General features: G+C 40.2%; 1 protein-coding gene across 1 annotated transcript in view; it reads right to left on the bottom strand.

Moving 5' to 3' along the window:
• LAMA3 (laminin subunit alpha 3) overlaps positions 1–19,750 on the bottom strand; it is a 106,401-nt gene that overhangs the window by 24,881 nt on the left and 61,770 nt on the right. The window contains exons 38-49 of the mRNA XM_038128348.1: positions 18,202–18,303; positions 17,146–17,229; positions 15,988–16,218; positions 12,165–12,278; positions 8,479–8,588; positions 6,630–6,710; positions 5,178–5,284; positions 2,454–2,504; positions 1,925–2,076; positions 1,269–1,379; positions 1,059–1,170; positions 309–476 (exon numbers count right to left, since the gene is read on the bottom strand). Of these exons, the coding sequence (XP_037984276.1) occupies positions 309–476; positions 1,059–1,170; positions 1,269–1,379; positions 1,925–2,076; positions 2,454–2,504; positions 5,178–5,284; positions 6,630–6,710; positions 8,479–8,588; positions 12,165–12,278; positions 15,988–16,218; positions 17,146–17,229; positions 18,202–18,303 (1,423 nt within the window). The remainder of the gene's footprint in view (positions 1–308; positions 477–1,058; positions 1,171–1,268; positions 1,380–1,924; positions 2,077–2,453; positions 2,505–5,177; positions 5,285–6,629; positions 6,711–8,478; positions 8,589–12,164; positions 12,279–15,987; positions 16,219–17,145; positions 17,230–18,201; positions 18,304–19,750) is intronic.

Genomic DNA, 19,750 nt, shown 5'->3' with positions numbered 1-19,750 from the left:
CTTACAATACACAGTATTGCATAGATGTGTTAGGATTGGCTACATCTTTATTTTACTGAGATTGATCTAGCTACAAAAGGAGGATCCACTGGGTTTCTTCCCCAGCTCAACCCATTTTCTTCCATAACACACTGAAAATGCCTTTAAATCCCCTCCAGAACAGCCACTTTCCTATTGACTAACAACAGCTTCAAATCTTGGGGGTACCCTGGAAAAGGCTGCTCCCTCTACTCCAACCCAGTCAATAATTCTTCAGATTTAAGACTGATCTTTCCAGAAAGTCAGAAGCTGAGAGAACAAGCACTTACACCGCTGAGCTTCCGTCCGCTCCTTCTCTGCCTCAGCTTGAAGCTGGCCGAAGTTGCGGCTGCGCATCTCGGCCATCATGCGCTGGGCTTCGGCCAGTTCTTCAGAGGCACCTCCCAGGGGCAGGTTGTTACCTTCTGCGTTTGTGCCAGCTACCTGTTCCAAGAGCGCTGAAAAAAAAGCACCGTCAAAGTTAAAAACAGGATGTGCTTAAGCCTATTCAAAATGCTCAAATGACAGAGCCATCTTCTCTGAGATGGATCGGCTTCGTTAATGAATTCAGGAATAGGCATGTCTTATTCTTTCCCTAATGAAACTAATCCATTTTCCATTGATTCTATTAAGATGAAAAGTACCCCATGATGCACAACCAGAGAGAGCAAGATGGCATTAACCTTGAAATTTGTCCCAAATGACCAAGTTCACAGCAATAATTTTGAGCTTCTAACTTTAAAGAGCCCATGATAACAATCCAGAACAAAGCTAGACATGAGTCAGGATAGTCAAATTTGTGGCTTGAAATGTCTCTGTAGTGAAGCTTCTCTGTCCCTTTTCACTTCATAGGGAAGGTAGGGTCCTAAACAAACATCATATATTAGATTTCTAATAGGAAGAGTGAATACTACAGATGTGACTAAATTTTGATTTACAAAGTTGTTATCTAAGAAAATCTCTTATGTGCAATTAAGAATACTGTAAATAAGCTGAAAAGCTGCTATAAAACAAAACATGAGTTAGACATTACTTTTTACCTCGTATATTGTTGATCACTATTTGTATTTGTGAAACCAAATCCTTCCCTTTCTGATGAGTTTGGCCAAAATTGTTAAATAATCTCTCAGCTTCTTTGTAGTTCATTTCAGCCTAGCAAGGAAAAAAAATATTAGATTAAAAGTATCTGGATACAGCATGCTAATACATAGTCAGGAGACATGTACTTTTAAATTGATTTGGTAAATCACCTTTTCCTGGAGAGCATTTACATCACGATTTAGTTTAATGAATTCTGTCTCCAACTCATCTACCTTTGAACCTTGATTATGAACAACAGAACGGTAATTGTTCAATAAGACCTGAAAAAAAAAAGGAAAAAATTAATCCAATAAATCACCCACTGCACAACAGACAAAAAGCAAAAAATTCACTGGATTAAATCTTTACCCAAGGTAAATAAAAGCAGAATTACTAATATGAGAACTGAATAATTCCTTCCCAAAACCTGAGGGTTTTATCTGTGAGTATAGCAACTGCTATTCCAACCAAAGAACATTTTTTTGGAATGAATTTTGGTAATGGCAAGTGGAATGTTGGGGGTTTTCAGTAATGCAGAGACATGAAGTGCTTGAAATAGACATAGCTAGAGGGACACCTCAGAGGTGTAACTTCCAAGGTGAGCAAGCCTCAGAAAAAGCAGAGACACTGATTCTGTTTCAGAGCATGTCATGGAAACTACAGGTACCTCCTGACAGGTGAAGCCCAGTGCTGCCAGCATCTGGTATTTGGAATCCAGGGTTGATGTATGTCTTCTTGCAAGTGACAAAACTAAGGCAAAGGTTCCTGGGTTCATTGCCTATCCACTTAGTCTAAAATCCACTTTTCTGTGCTTCTGTGTGCCTACCTTTAAGTCCTTGATGCGTGTTTCCAGGTCTCTCATCTGCTCCAGAGTGTGGGTACTTGCATGGACACTTTGCAGCTGAGACTTGATGAGCTGAAGCTCGTCACCTATTGTGCTCAAATCCTCCAGCAGTGTCATCACACAGCTGTCGCAGGCTGGAGGGAGCAGTGGAAATCAATACATATCCTTGATATTTAACACAGAGAACATTTCACTGAACACATTAGTAATGGTGGAAAAGCTTTGAAGCTTGTCACCTGGTGCAGTCAGAAGAACAAAGACAACAACAAAGCCTGCAGCATTAAGGAAAGTGACTTAAGTCAGAAGTAAGGAGGAGGTTCCATTTACACCTGACTAGATGAGCACCTCTTTAATCATTTTTTCCAAGTATCTGGTTGAATGTTTGCTTTTAAAACATTCATTACAGGATATCTCAGTCCATTTTAAAAGTATGTCACCCTTAAAAGAGTCAGCAGTATGTATTCAGAGCCAGCTAAAAGTCATCCAAGTGCAGTTCTGTTTTGTCACTTACAGTCACAATCTTCATTGGGATCCACATCTTTTGGTTCATTGTTGAAACATTCTGAAATCACAAAATTAGTCATTAGTAACCAAAGTCTTCTTATGGAAATATCACTGCCTTTTTTCCCTCACTTTTCATGTTTGGCAGCCATTAAAACATGAGGCTGCCCTCTCATAAATCCATACCCACTGTGAATTAGCTGAAATGCTCAGAAGGCTTGAGCATGCCGGAACATTCAACTCCCACTAATGATGAAAGCAACACCTTTTCCATCCCTCAAAGGAAACCTACTGTAATCCACAATATATGCTACTTGGATAGGAGTAGAAGACCCTCTCAAATGTATTGTTAGAATTTGCCTCGAACAACACCACCAGGATTGGAGACAAGATTATATTGTTAAAGCACTTAACCCAGGACATAGGTTCAAACCTCTTTATCTACTTCAGTATCCAGGTTGAAACCACAGGTTCTGATTCCCCAAAGAATGTCTTACCCACAAAGAACTGAGAAATATTTATGGCCTTCCTTCATGCCTGTCACAGCTTGCAAGATTAAGGTATTAATCAATCTTGAGAGAAATCCACAGTGTGTGTGCATGGATGGAGGCACTGTACGTTAAGACAAGGCAAGCAGCTTGGACCACAGATGCAGGTCGTATATAACAAACATTGCTCTCAGACTTTCCAACAAGCCAGCACAGGTGATTTCCTGTCCAACGCACTCTTTTGTTTGATTTTTACCAACCCTGTTATAAGAAGCTTAACAGTCTCCAGGTGTGTGTGGAGTAACATCCTAGGATACTTATTTCTAGGATGTAGGAGAGGAACTGGCTCCTAAAAATGCCATCATATAGGACAGGAACCTCCCCATCTTGATGCCCAAGTTCCTTTGACAGGCTTGGTCCCACTGCCAAGCTCTCATCTCCTCTTGAAAATGAAAAGGGCCATGCATCTTGGTCAAAGATTGAACCTGATGATCTTGAAAGTCTTTTCCAACCTTAATGATTCTATGTCATTTACTCTAAGGGAAAAGGATGCACTCAGTATAGGCTGCCACTGTCAAGAGTCATCAACAGCTTGCAGCTTGTGTGAGGATACGGTGATAAAATTGGACTTGAACTTTACCAGCAGCATGAAACAGCCTGGAACAAACTGCCTAGCTGTGCCATTTCCTTTGGCACTTGCACATTAAGTCATCGGGAAGTTAAACGGGGTTGGTAGTGATCACTGCTGCCAAAAGGAGACAAATCATAAAAATTATATTTTTAAGAGAATGAAGGAAATTCCTCTGAAATTCAAACATCCATGCAGTTCTGCTGTTGTGTAGTTCAGCTAACAGCAGGCACATTTCAGCTGTCACTGTGAAGTACTAATTAAATAAAACTATTCTTACAGCTTGTGCACCAACAACACCAGCCAAGAAATGGTGAAGTGCTGGCCAAGCACCAAACATCATGCAAAAGGAACCTGCTAGAACATGCTGTGCCAATGATCACAGAGGGGCTTATTCCTAATGCAGAGAAAGGGACTAATGCTGATCAGGAGGTGTAGTTGGAGGAAAACAAACTGGCTTGTTGAATATTGCCCTACGGATTAGTTTGTCCTGGCAAACTGTTGCTTCAAAAAAGAAAGGAATGATAAAACATCAAACACTGCTTGGATCTTTTCCATACAAGGTATAATAGAGATGTATTACTTCAATGACGAAACATGAAGTGAGAGCAAGCTATTGAAAAATTGCACCAGCTGCCAACAGCAGTTCACATCACCTGCTGTTTTTCTGATTTCTGTGGCCAAGGAAAGACAATGTGTTCCTTGCAGTTACCAGACTGCAGGATGAACAGCAGTGCAGAGAAATAAAGAGTATGGAAATATTTGGAGTTATTAGTTGGAAACTTCACTCACATATGAGGAAGAAAATCTGTCTACACAGAAGGAAACGTGAATTGTTATTGGTGAATGAAAATATGGGAGAATCAAGGACATTTCAAGAGCAGTGGTCTCTGTGTTTCTAAATATAAAGGAGTATCTCAAGGGACTGAAGTGAATCGAGGTAAAGACACTCTGAGGAATGTAAGATCAGGCCCTTTACTTCAGAATTCTAATAGATAAAGCAAACATATGCCCATGGTGTTATGTAAGAGCTTACTAGTAGTGAAGTACATGTGTGACTGATTCTGGGAAATCATTAATGTTTTAGCTAGAAGAGCAGCGTAGCAGGATTTATAGAAGAGCCTCCTGAGTCAGGTTCTAATTTCCACTGCACATGCAGGCAGCTTGGATACCTAAGACGGCAGTGCCTGAAGCAGACTCTGAAGATTTCACTAAACTGTGCCAAATACATTTTAAAAAGGCATTTTGAGGATGCTCAATTTCCTAAATCCATAAGACAGACTGGCAGGGTATGATTTAACCCTGTCAACAAAGGAATCATGATATTTTTAAAAACACTGCCATGAAACAAAACCAAAATAAAGTTGGCAGTATTTATGAAGGGAAACACAGGACAAAACCGTTTAGAAGGGTAAACCTGATGACTCAGGGACAGCCCTTCTATTATTGTGACGTTTTAGGAAATCTTACATTTTGTAAAAAATTATCTACATTTCTTGTAAGTCTAGATCTTTCCTTCAGTTCAGCTTATCCAAGTACCTTCCTTCTTTGCTTCCCAAAGAGAAAACAATGCTCCCTTCCATTCAGAACAATGCTCCATTCACAGGCCCTCACGTACCTCCAGTCAGGTGGTCACAGCTAGCCAGCTGTCCATTATTATTACAGTTACATTTCTGACAGAAGCCTTCATATTTTTGTGGATTTCCAAAATATCCAGGAGCACAGCTAGATAAGGAGACAGATACAAGTAATTTTTTATTAAATAGTTGAAGCTAATTTTGTGGAATATACTTTCCCGTGAGATAAAAACCCAGTTATTCACCTGAAGAAACTTTCAAGAACTTTTGATTTCATGTCTTGACTTAGACAGAAATAATACATTTTTGGTTTACAGTATCCTCTGCACTACGCTAAAAATATCTTTGTGAGTGCTGCAGAATTTTTTCCTAAAAATAAAAGAACTCCCACAGTGCTCTAGCAGGAATAATTCACTTAATCTGACAAGAATTTGACAAGGCTTAACCAAGCAAACCATACCATTCTGGCCTGTGATCGCACCAGAAAACATGTACTGAGGGGGATCACACTGCAAGCACAGCTGAGATTTCAAACAGCAGCAGCACTGAATGACATCATCACCCTTCTGCTGTGTGATACCCCCTCTTGCCTCCTGCCAGCAAAGCAGTCTGTGTGACTGAGCTCTAAATATTTTAAAGGTAAAATACATTGTTCGCACTGGATAGCTAACATTCCTAGAAGTCACTCTGTGGTAAGCCCTATAAGGGTGATAATGCAGGATCAAAGGGCCATGATGAGCAGCTGAGGTACAGCTACACCTGGAACAGAAAATACCTACAACCTGCAGAGTTGTAAAGGCACCAGTCTTGGAAGACAAGACCATGTCCTACGTCCTACTGCAGGTCCTGTCTTCAGGACTAGCTTCAAATTTCCAAACCAGACAACTCCACTCCACTCCACTTCAGTTCTCTCTCTGGATTTGAAACTCAGTGAAATTGGTTCCTCTGCCTGCCTGAAACTGCCATGCTGTTCTTCTCTTGCTTTTCCAGACTGCTGGAAAATGTTCCAGCAACAGAGATGGCATCAGCCTGGTAAGTGTAATTGCCAGCTGAGGAGCACACCAGAATGATTTGGGATAAATAGTATGTGCTAAATGTTACATGGCTGCTGTTGGATTAGACCGTTGAGGCACCATGGTATACACTGGAGGAAAGGGGAAAATGTTTTTAGCTTGCAAAAGGATGAAATAAGAGGGAGTCATTATTACCAGAGTGCAGGATGAGGCAAGGCATAGGGCACTTCAGCAAAGAGGCACACACCTCTTTTCGGTAAAAATGGTGCAGAGTCAGTCTGTGGAGAATTCTTACATTTCCCCAGGGAGCATTGGGTTTGTGACTGGAATTACACCACAGCACCACTCTTCAACAGCTGTTCATATAAATAGCTGCCCCTTATGGACATGCATACTGTGCATACGTGCATGTCCATATGTCCACATGTGTTCTGTCCCAGTGCAGACAAAACTCCTGGTTTTGAGAAACAGGTTACTCACCGTTCACAACGAGCTCCGGTGTAGCCTTCTCTGCAGAGACACTGGATTTCTTCACCATTTGCCACACAGCCAGCTGCAAATCTAAGAGAAGAAAAAATATTATTCTGAGCACATGATCAAATGGGTTTTGCACTCTAGAGGTTCAGTTTAATGACTTTCAGATTAAAAAGTTTTTATACCACCAAATTACTTCTCAGCTAATTTAATTGCCTCAGGATAATTTATTGTGACTAATTCTTTGAAGTTTTGTATTTTTTTGTGCAAATCATTTCCTTAGACTCAAAAAAATTATAATTTCCTGGCTCTGTGGACTGAGTATAATAGTTCACTACCCAAAGGAATTCCTACAATAAACCTTAATAGTGATGTCATAAAACAAGTTTGAGTAGCTTTTTTATCTTAGTAGGCAAGAACCAATAGCCTGTGCTAGACAAACATTTCCTCGTGTTTATACATATTTTTTCTTTTGTTTTGTTTTCTTTTCAATGGATGAGAACATTAAAGGATATTTTTATGTAGCTAATGTTATTTAGGGGGTTTTTAACCAAGGCAAAGTAGAGTTGTGCACAATTTTTGGAATTCCAAGGATCTGGTCAACACAATTAATTTTTTCTCTGCTCTTTCAAGCAGATTTGTCTAGATTCAAAGTTCAATGTTTGTGAAGGAGAAGGCAGGAGGTGAAGCAGGGCCATGTTTGCTATTTTCATTTTTTAATCTATGAACAGTTGGATAAAGCAAGTCTGTGTATCAAAGAGACAGGTCTGCACTAAGAATTACTAGAATTTGACTGGATGAAAAACTGTCAACTCCAGTGATGCCAGGTGGGGTGCATTTCCTGTGTCAAGAATGATATTCACCACCCAAATCTGCAGTTATGAAACTGCACGGGTTTATGGTCTCCCTAGATATTTCAGAACTCTGAAAGCAAATGATGACTAAAAACATGTTCAGTCAGCCTCAGGCAAGCACCTGCAAAAGAGGCTGTCAAAACCAGATCTATCAGAGAGTTCTCTGATAAATGATAAACCTGTCTATTGTCTGATGGTGTAAATCTCCTACTTAAGGTTATGTGCTGTGTGCTAATGCACCTGGAAAATACCATGTGGTGCCTTTAGCAATTTATAGCTTAGGTTTGTTTGGTTTTTCTTTAAATTTTATTTTATTTAGCATGATTTAGGAGTGACCAATGATGACAATCTGGCTAAACATACCATGCATTTAAAATGCAATTAACTGCTCAGTTTTAAAAGCCTGGCAACCTTTTTAGATACAAGTAAGTTTCATTTTTTTTCACTTTTCATTTCAGTATGTTTGCACTTCAAACAGAACTTGGACAGGAAAAGCAATCATGCTCTTTTAGAGTTCTAGGTATGTGCTTAAGACCTTAAATGTTTTTATATTATTTTTACATCTTAACAATTTTTCTGAATTCCTATAAAAGGCTTGTTTAACTGTTTTCTCTTATCTCCTAGCCAGAGTAATGGTGCTAAACATCTTGCATTCCAGTAAAAAAGAAGGATTCTGGATATGCCCAGTAAGGGAAAAGACCTCATTGTATATTTCTCACTATAAAGGAAGAGCTGGTGGTTTTGAAAAAAAGCCTAGTTCTACTCTCTGGGTCTCCCCAAGGCTGTGAGCAGTGTGCCTCTGAAGTTCAGGATCTGAATGAGAATTGGAATACTCAGCTTATTAAGAAAGGCAATGCTGTGAGGCAGACCACCAAGCTCTCAATATGAGAACAGAGAATATCATTATATTCCTATGGTAGCAGAGTTTGGGCTTTGGGATTTTCTTTCTCTCCCTCTTTTTTTTTTTTTTTTTTGGCTCTTCTTACAAGCTTTTACTGTACCTGTTTGTATATGGGCAAGGGCATTCCCGGCAGGAACCTTGAGTGGCATCTCCAAAAAAACCAGCTTTACAGTGCTCACATTTCTCCCCAGCAGTATTGTACTGACAGTCCTTGGAAAGGAAATGAGCAAGACATGTATCAGTGCTTTCACACTCAATATGGCTTTACTATTATTTAAAAAAATACAGCCTATTCACTCGGATAATATGTTCTTTTTCTTCTATATAATCAAACATTTATTGCCAAACTGCCTTCACAATCAGGATAGAACAGTTTCAGTCAATTTTCTAACTGTACAAAGCCAATTTCCTCCCTCTTGTGGAAAAACAACAGATAAATAAGTAGAATTCAACATATTTTTAAAGAAACTCAACCAGATGCACAGTTAGTAAAGAGTATTCCATTAATCCTCTCTGTCTTCCTATTACAGTTAAAAATCACCATGTTTACATAAAACTTTCAATTTTGCATCTTAACACTACTGAGAAGGCAGATACCATCTAAAATGCAATCAATTGAGCCCAAGTACATTCCTTTAAAAATCTCATTAAATAAATACAAAAATTGTTTCTCTTAATGGATTCAGACCAGAATTGAGTTTCGTGTAGTTTCACCAGTGTATGTGTTACTTGTATTTTTCTGTAGTAACTGGAATAAATAATAGAAAGCAAAAGCTAAAAATACAATTGAAACTGATGCAGCGGACCCCTTTTTCCATGATAAAATTGTTGGGAATTGTATCTTGGTTTAGAAACATTCTTAATTCTAGTGCTGTCTAACTGTCATACATTTATATTTTATGGGTATAGAATAAGGAAGTTGCCTTTACATTACCTAAAGTGTTGCTAATTTAAAATAGAAGTGGTTCAAATACATAAGCAGCATAAAAATTCATAAGCAGCCATAAGAAAAATATCAAATGACTAACAGTCTAGAGGCATTCACACTCCCAAGTTCTACAACTGTTTGTCTTCTGTGCAACAGACTGATCAAATGTCCCGCAGAGCTGAAGGCTTACTAGCAGAGCAAAAGATGGAAAAAAGAAAGCAGGAAATTGCTGGAAGCAGTCACTGAGCAAACTGTGCTTCCATTTCAGGGACCTCGATGGCTCAGGGCTATGTTTGAGCACCTACTACCATGACTGGAGAAGAGGGACATTTTTTTTCATTTTGGTTAATGAACTATATCTGTGGCTCATTGCTAAAAGGTTCTGGTTCTGGGAAAGAACAGGAGATGCTCCAGTTCCCATATGTGCCATCTGACATGAAGTTAAACACCAAGTATCACAAAGGCACTATGCTTGCAAAAGAAACCATTTTAAAATGCAGCCTTTATAAAAGCTGCTGCATATGTTCCTGCAAAAGCCTAATGGAAAATTCAGACTGTTTCTGAAAAATTACTGTCAATTTTTATAATCCTGAATAATAAATTCAACTGCAGAAAAAGAGATGTATTGAAAATATGTGTGCTGGTTTCATCTTAGAGCAACCTCCTCCCACAAGTTTATCTCCTGGCTTTTTGTTTTGCTCACTCTGTCTATAGAAACTGAAGCAATTCTGTAACTGCAAAGCAAATTTCAGCTATTTCACATACAAGCCACCCTAAATGTGCCATGCTGCTCCTCTAGCTACATGACATATAAAAGTTGGAGCTCCCTAGGCACAGTGCAATGAAGCCAGAGCAGCAACTCCCTCATGGGTCTTCCTTCAAGTTTTACAGGGTCAGAGATACCCCTGGAGCCACGGCATCTCCCAACCATCAAGTATTGAAAACCCTAAAGGAAAACTTCCAGCTGACTCCATGTGCACCCATTTGGTACCAGGCAGTCAGAGCAGTGTGTCAGGGCCACAGCAGAGCTACCGAGGTTACATCAAACACGTGGGGCTCCGTGACATGAAGCAACATGCCGTGGGATCAGCAAGTCTCGGCACCATGCTGCTGCTGAGGGAATGTGCCTTCCAGGAGGAAGGGCAGGGACCACGAGGACACAAAGCCTGATTAATGGCAGAGAAATGCTTTTTCCCTTCACATAAGAACCAAGGCCTTCATTCTTCTCCACCTCCCCCTGCCCTCCATTGTTCCCCTCTTCCAGTAGCACAGCAGTGCGCTCCTCTCTGTCCAGCAGCATGCAGCAGTGGGAGAGTGACTGCCTGAGCCAGGGAGGGCTGTGCTGCTGCACAGGGCAAGGAGCCAGCCTGGGCTTAGCCTCCCTCACAAAGCCACGTCTGGAGGCTGTCACTGGAGCGTCACTGACAAATGTAGGTACTCGGGTCTGGGGCTCCAGGTGAGGAGCAGGAAGCCAAGTGAACAAGCTTTGCACTTTGGATGTGGAACTTGGAGGCTTCCCACCCTGGAGTCATCTTGTCTTCTCTGCACTATGTCATGTTTTTGACCCATGGCTCCTCTACAGAGAGAAAAACTTGCTCTTAGTTAGCCGGAAGTTCATGATGGAAATAAAGGCCCTCAGGGTTTTCATTTTTCACCACATTATTCTGGATGACTTTGCCTGCCCGGGACTAAGGGCTGATTTAGCTCTACCTATCTGAAAGTTAATCCAGCTGTGAGAAGGACAGGATAAAGAAAATCCTAGATCACATACTTCATGAGGTGAAAGTAAAATTTGCCTTCGTAATTTTAATCTGAAGTGAAACTTCTTGATCTTTCTTGCTGTGCCGCAGCACTTTCCTGTCACAGCCTGCCCTGCCCCTCCAAAGCAGCAGCCTGTAAGTCATCTCCCAGAATGTGCTGAATTGGTTTATAGTTTCCATTAAAGCAACAGGGTTGGTTGAAACAAAGTCGGGGAGAATGACATAACGCCCAGGAATGCACCGCAGGCAGAATGGATGCACTGCGAATGAAGAAGAAGTAACAGAAAAGACAGACCATGAAAGATGTTGGCAAGGTTCTTGTTTGCACAGTAAATGAAAAATTAGTAAAAGCTTTTTAAGGGGGAATTTTTCAGGACAAACTATTCAAAGAAGCATCATGGATATACACTGGATATACAGAGTCAGGCAAGTGCCACACTTCCCTTACTGAGGGCTGATCCACTCCCACAGGGATGCTTTGGGTTTAATACAGTGTGCCAGGGAGCAAAATCTAGAAGCTGTTACCTTCTGTAACAGCTGAAATCTTCTAATTAATCTAACTTGTATTACTTTCATTTCATCTTATTTAATTCAATTTTTTTGTAATCCATCTAGCTAGAGACTGTGATTAGTGGAGATGCACTGAAGCTGGTTAAACAAGATGCTGCCAAGCCCTACGCTATACATGAATGTGCTGTTTGTCATCATTATACAAACATATCCTAGTACATCTGTACAAAGCTCACGACTGCATATGCCAGGATAAGACCCAGGTTTATTATAAATAACTACAAATATTTCATTATGTACAAGTTTGGTGACTTTTTTTGTAACCAGGAGGTAACAAAAATTACAGGGGAAAGAAAAAAATTAAGACAAGGACACAAATTATTCCAATCAACCACAGTTACATTGAGTGTACATTTAAGTGTACCCATCTTATGCTCCTAACAGTATAAAATTAAGAGAATGAGACATACAAGGATTATTCTTAGTTGCTTGGAATTTAACAATACTGTATGGTCCATACTGCAGTAAGAGAAATGTTTTTTTCTCCTTTTCTTCCAATTAATTTACTGAGTGTTACTAATTACTTACAATACATTTTCCAGTACCATCTTGACATCTATTTGAATTTCCATTGCAGTTGCAGGGCACACAACGTCCAGCAAATATTCCTTTATTCTCACGATAAAATCCAATGCCACACTCCTGGACAGCAAGAAGAAAGAAAAAAATTTGGTGAGCATTCATACAAAGTTTTATATGTTACAGAAAGTGTATTTTGAAAATGTTTTCTATTTCCAAGGAGTAGTGAAGGCATGAATTTCCTTTCAAGCTCTCCTAAGCTCATAACGTTGCTTAAATTGTTTTAATGCAGGAAATAGCAATTAATGATGATAAAGTTTCATCTGAACCCAGTGCTTTAGACACTTTGGCAGTGATGATTTAATAATTTTGACTCTAACCTCAGAGAAAAACACATTTCCTGTGGCTAAGTACAAAGGTGTAGAATATGATTTCTAAACCACAGAAAAATATTTGAGTATGAGAACACTGTAGTGTGAATCTAAAGAAGAGCACCTGGAAATCTCACGTACTAATTAGTGGTTATATCTTGATAATAATTTCACTACAGTGTATTCCTTGGAAACAATTGTGGATACCTTTTACATACATTCATCATGACTTTCACAGTTCAGTCTACCAAGAGCTAAAGCCACACCTAGACATAGCTAGGTGATGTAACAAAACATACAGTGGTCTAGTTTCTAAGTACAGGCTTGCCCTGGAGACCGGGTAAGCATGAGAAGAATGTTCCAACTATTGAGGGCACAGGAGCAGGAGCACAGCCTGTCGGATCACACTTGGATTTAAACAGGGAGCTGAACCACAGGGACATTCAGAATGAAGGAAGAGACATCAAGCTTGCTCGCCTACAGCAGGGAGGTAGCAGCTAATATGTTAAAACCAGGCTCTTGCTTGGCACGAGCAGGAAAATCACAAGGAATTCCTCATGGGCATGAAGTCCTTCTGCATACAGATCAAAAATTCACACCCATCTTCTCCTGGACTATTCTGGGCACACCAACCACACTAAAAATTACTGGACAACAATCTGTCCTTCCTATTCTGTAGCTCTTTTCCCCAGGAACTAAGCTGGTGTGGTGCAAGGAGGATCAAAGGCTTACGGAAGCGGGGAGAAAGCTGTGCTCCCCACGAAGCCAGCACCTCCCAGGTTCCTGCCTCCAGCAATGTTCTTGTGAGCTGCACCTCTGCCTTGCCTCTGCCTCACGGGCAGGGGCTGGCCCCAACAACACGCAGAGAACAAGTGACAGTTGAACTCTAGAGCCGTAAATCTTTCCCCACTGTAAGTGCACCACCAAGACCAATGGAACCAATCTGAAGAGCAAAGGGTCTGTGGGATTGTGTCACAAATCATATTCCAGTGGTTGGAGGCATAAGTATTTATGCAGAGGCAGGACTAACCAGAGACTTTTTTAATGATAGAACTACCACAGGGAAAAAAAATACTCATCTCTCACAAAGCAGATCCCAAAAGGAATATTGAATTACTGCTGTTGAAACAGCAATCACACCTGGCACCTTTGCCTTTTCTACATGTAGGATAATTGTGGGAAAAAAAAAAAGAAGTATGCAGAATACAAATACCATCAACAGCTTTGAATACTGACTTCAGTGGGAGTAAGGACTAAATTTAGAATAGACAGTTTTTCATGCACATTTTTTAAAGGGTGAATATTTTCCCCGAACAACAGGGAGCCAATATACACAGCTTCAGAAGAAACCAGGGCCTGAAATACATGAAACAGCATGACTAAGTAAAATGCATGCTCTAATGCATGTAAATTTTATTTAAAGTCTCTTTTTGGAGAGGAAAAATAAAGCAGACATTTTAAAAATACATCTAATTGCATTCAGAAAAAAATCTGTACAGCCTTTTGTTTTTCTATTTATGCTGTTTTTAAAATTACACATTTGGAGTACGTGGGCACTTTGTTTTTGAAGCAGCATTTGTGATTCCACACAAATGATAAACTGATTCCTCATGAAGATAAAGCTCCAGGCACTTTCAAGTGCTTTTTAGGATCATTGTTTTCAAGTAAACAGCAATTTACAACAAACCTCTTGTACACAGTTTTGTTGGTAAAGTACTTTGAGACAAAAGGTTAATTTCCCATTACTTCTATATTAAGTAATATAGAAGTTTTTACCAAATCAGTTCATTTAAAAACAAAGTGAAAGAAGGAAGGAAGCAAGGAAGAAAAAATGAGTAAATTACCTCTCTTGGATAAAAATCCATTTGAATTTGTTGCCACTGACTCCTCTCCTGAAGGTGGGGATAGGAGAGCCTCTGCTGTATACCTCGTGCTAGACAATGCCCAAGGGACACTAAAGTGACAAGCAGCCATCCTGCATTTCTTGGCCACTGTGCTTGGGCCATCATTTTACTTTTGCTCCTCTGTGACCATTCGCTGCTCTCCCTCCGGTGCTCACTGTTCTTTCCCTTATTACGCCCCCTTCTTCTCCAGCTTCTGACTCAGATTAATGAGGTTCTGGGCCGGGATGGGCCCCACCTTTAAACTTTATCCGTGAGTCAAGTCGCTCAGCACACAGCACCGTCCCTGAGGTTAACAAGTAACTCCGCAGTTCCTGTAGCTCAATATATACCTAAGTAAGGGTGTGGCAGGCATCACCTCCTCCCCACCTAAGGCAGCCAGACAGAGCTTGGTGATTAGAGCAGTAAATCACTGCCTGAGTAATGCTGCATAAATATACAGGGCTTACCAACTTCCCCATGAGTGTCTTGATCATTTCCTTTGGCTTTTTATTTTCAGCAGGTTTCATTAAAAAAACCCCAACAGCTTAGTTTACCCAAGGCAGTACGTTGAAAGCAATGGGATGGCAGTAGAATTTGCAGTCAATGCCTATCAATTTGTGTGTGGCACAGAGCAAGAGAAGTGTGAAAAAATCAAAAATATTTCCAAAATGGTTATTCTGCAGATTATGAATTAGCTGTCCTGAGCAGGGGATGCACACACGAAATGTAAGCCAGCCATACATGGTTTTGTTCAGCCTCTCTGCAGCTGCTCCAGCCTAGATATTATTCATTCATTCTCAATTCAAAAAGCTTTTGCAAGATAAGTACAGCAATTGCTACTTTATGGTAATGCTCAACCATTTTCTGAGAGTAATTCCTCATATTTTGTGCACTTTGTACACTGCTTATCTCTCTGGTGCTTTATTCTGCTACATTGGGTGCTTACACATGGCAACAGCCAAGCTCTAAGCAAAGCAAAGTGACAACCAAAAAATTTACAGCTACAGGAACTGCATCAGAGACAGGATATACAGCTGTAGTGCCCGTCTTCAGCTAATAGCATTATTTTGCAAAGCCTACACTATCTTTCATAAACATATCTCCAAATATTTTTTGCAAATACATTAATTTCAGATTTCACATGTTTTTCTATGCAAATAGTATCCTGAATTATCTGGATTCAGGCTACTTCCCTTGGACCCTGCTAAAATAAGAAACACCAGGAACCTTCTCTACCGTGTGTGGTCTCACAGACTTTGATAAGTCAATCCTGACCTTCTCTCTAGTAAAGTGTGAGATTATTCAGCCTCTCAGAGGGCATCATAGAAGAATCCCTCACCATAGTGCCCTACATATGCAAAATTATGTTTGTAGCTCCATAAAAGCAATAACAAGTAGAATAACCCCACAGTGCTTCTTAGACGGTGAAAGCACTTGAGCCATTGAAAGTTCACAGGCTTACAGGACGCACACTTAATTACTTTAACAACCATCCTGCTCCTCTAACTAACCCAGTACGTATAGCTGTAGGCACAAGAGAGAAGGTAATGGCACGGTACGGAGGCGGATGTTTCCTACCTGGCACGAGTCACCGGCGTACTCCGGCGGGCAGGCGCACGTCTCCACGCTGTGCGCGACGCTGCCGCTGCCCTCGCTGCTGGCTTCCTCCAGCCCGACCTCCCCAAGCGTCAGGCGCTGAGTCTCCGTGAAGTACAGGGCCCGGATGTGCAAGCCATCCAGCCTCGACAGGATTGTCATCAGCTCTTCTCGGGACACCAGCTTACCGCTGCTGGCGTGCCTGAAGCTGCCCTGCACATCAAGGGGTACAAAATGGGCACAGCACCAGAGCTGCTTGAAAGAGTAGCTTCAAAGAAGACCAGAGGACAGAAAAAGGGACAAAACACCCATGAAGCAGATTTGTCTAGTGGCAGCTGGTGTGGGGTAATAGAGTCCAGGAGAGTAGACACACAGTGGGTGCAAAAAAGAATAACGAGCATAAAGAAAGGGATGTAGCTTTGACTGTGCAAGTGTGCCTTTGAGGTATTAAAAAGTGAAGAAGCCTCTAGCTTCTTCTTCAGTCATCCAAATTTCTTTGAGATATCACCCATCAAACCATAAAAATGTGAAGGAAAATGTTTTTATTTTTAAGAGTAAGTGAAGTCCTAGAAACCCAATCTTTGAGGGCTTTCTTGCTGTTAATAAACACAGCATTGTTGAAAATGGAATTTGGCTTGAAGAAACATCTTCTTTGCCTGCATATGAAATAAATTACCCAGTTCAACCTTCGGAGCCTAGGTTTAAGGTAGGAATAATCCCTGCTGAAGTCACCTACCTGAATGTTGGACACCCCATTCTAAACTAGTACCTAGACACCAAGGAAAACAGATAACAATTCATTCCATCCCTATTAAGTACAGTCTGTGGCTGCAATGAATCACCTTCTATTGAGGACTGATTCAGCATTACTCCATTGGCCCTGGAGGAAATGCTAGGGGCTACATTGGACAAGATGCCCAGCCCAGAGGTGCTAAAATTAGGTGTCATGAACCAGGACCCAGGTTCAATGTGGCAGTAAAGAGACATAAAAAGTGTTCTTTATATTTAAGGTCTACAGTGTTTAAGTTTATATCCCTCACCTTTACTAAGTATTTGGTATTTCTGCACATATTCTGCATGTGTGTATTTTTCTGTGACTCTGGAAGAAAAAGAGAAGGCTATTCCTTTTTCAGTTCTTACCTCAACCAGCTGCACTCGGCCATAATATTGACGATCTGGCAGTGGGTTGTTGGGATCCATATAAACAACTTCCATTTGTTGGCCCTATGTGAGAATGAGGACATGACATTGCTGCTTCACTACTTGTTATGGGAAAGTGTTCAGATGCATTAAAATTTGGTGAAGCACATTAGTCCTGTTGTTTGGGGGATCAAAACGGAGTAATAGTAGGAAAACTGTACATCTTTTTCTCTGGAAAGTGGTATAGTGAGCACTGTGCTCTGGGGCCAGCAAGGTTTTCACTGCTTTTGCCTATTAACGACCTTGTTTTCGAGTAAAACTTCAAGAAAATCAAATTAATGCTGATCAGCTTTCAGAGGAACTAGTTATTACCTTAGAATAAAAATGGTTTTGCATTTTGAAACACTCTTCTTTGCATCGTGGTGCACCAGCAACTATGGGTGTTATGGTAGCAGTTTATGAGGTACATTTCCCAATAAGAGTCCTAGAGCATTCAATTGGTATTTCTGATGGTGTGAGGAAACAAAACACCCCCTTGAGAATCTCGACAAACAGCTAAATACTTCAATTTTGGCTCTAAAGTGTTAAATTAAAAAACTGTCAACCTAAATTGCATTTTTATTTCAGTCCCTTGAAGTCTTATAATTATGCTTAGTTTTATGCTGAAAAAAAATCTCACAGAAAATGAGATTAATTACTCATGAAATCCTGGGCATTTTTTGCAGAGATGAGGCCATACTTGTTGACAAGTGTGCAATGCATTGATTTTTTTTTTCCACAGGCATATTCTACAGAAAAAATCCTGGTTTATCTTTTCACTTGTTCTGCACATCAGTTGTGCTTAATAATATGTGACTTTGGCAATAGAGACAGATGTGTTGATGGCTTTGAGCAAAACAAAGTAAAATTGCTTTTATAGAAAAAGTTAATGGTTTTAATAGTTAAGTTAATGTTTTAATAGTTAAGTCCACTGTAAGAGCAAAATTTGCCATAGTTGTTAAGTAAGATAAAAAACATGTATTGCTTATAGGAAAAAAGTAGTACTTTAAAGCTTACTGTTAGTCGTATATCAGGTTTCTTATCCAGAAGAACCATGCCCTCGCTGGGTAAGCCAAAAGACTTCACTTGGTAACTTAGGAAGCCACCATAGGAAGAAAGCTGCAACAAAATGCACAAGACAAGACATACTTTATTGCACTATTGCTTGATAATATTGTAAATTTTGATTCCAGTTTATCTCATCTTCCAGCACTGTAGATAACACATTTACTCTTTTTTCTTTAGAAAAATATGAAAATATTGCTCTTTGGAAGAAGTTACTTTCTATTTTGTTTACTGTGTGTACCTGACATGAGCAGATACTGTTTTCTGAAAGGTTACCTGCATCATGGGGGGTTTTTTTTCATACTTGGGTTCACACCACCTGTGTCATGGAGAAATCACATAGTTACATGAATATTGTTTTTCCCCTGACTGTACAGAGCAGATTTGGTGCCTCAAGAACAGACATCACACTGACAGTGAAAGTGGTGGTGAACCCCATGAATAGCCATGGATGAAAAGAAGGCAGACTGAGCATGTTTAAAGCCAGCATTTTCTAAACTTACTGCAAACATGAATCCAATCAGGATTCGTTTGCTCTGCCTTCAGGACAGGATTTCTACTGGTATTAGCTCTGTTGTAAGCAGGCTGTGCCTGTAGGCTGGGCTGAAACCAGCTACAGGTGACCACAGGTGGCCTCAAACCCCACTGAACATGGGGCTGCTGTCCAGAACAGACACAGACAATGTGGTTGAATCACCCAACAAACACAGCACGTCCCTGGATGCTGTGTGAGGGATTCAGTACAAAACACCCTGGGATCAAAGGAAGATCCAGGCACAGCCTAGATAGTTTTTGCTCTAAGAAGAGCCTCAAAGGAAGGCTTGTGGGTATAGGTGAAACCAGGCATTTTGCCATGGATGTCCTATTTTGGTTTGCACCTTTCTCATTTGCCCTTACATCCTATCCTTGGTTTTGCCACGGAAGAACTGCTTTGTCAGGTTCTGCTCTTCTACAGGGAAGCACCAGCCTTCTATCTACCCCTCTGCGTGTCTCTGATGAATTACAAACAAAATACTGACATCTCAACATGAAATTTGTTCCATGGATCACAGGTCCATAAATAATGCTACTCTCCTTACCCAACTGAATTTTCAAAAGCATCGTTTGGAACATTGGCTATAGTTTGCCAACGCAATCAAATCACCCTGTATAAATGAATTCTTTAAAAAAAAAAGGAAAATTCAAATTAGAGTTGATTTCCTATTTAACATTTTCCGAACTGCACCATTTGTGAGGCTGTTAAATTACTTTTTCCAATTGTTTTTTTATAGGACAGTATTGATATTACAAACTAACCTCTGTATTCTATAGTACAATATTTATTTTCTAATGTCAAAAGTGTTTTTTCAAATAGAATGTTAAAACATGAAAGAAAATGGGGACAACATGATCAGAATTTCTCAATTACTCTTAGTTTCTCCAGTGCTACATATTTTATGTTTGATTCCCATTTAACTTTGTAAACAAAAGACAGAGAGAAGAAAGAAAATACATGCTGCTA

This window comes from Motacilla alba, chromosome 2 (genome assembly GCF_015832195.1).
Source record: "Motacilla alba alba isolate MOTALB_02 chromosome 2, Motacilla_alba_V1.0_pri, whole genome shotgun sequence".
Taxonomy (NCBI): domain Eukaryota; kingdom Metazoa; phylum Chordata; class Aves; order Passeriformes; family Motacillidae; genus Motacilla; species Motacilla alba.
The sequence above is the reverse complement of the archived record's forward strand: the minus strand, read 5'-3'. Positions and strand labels throughout refer to the sequence as shown.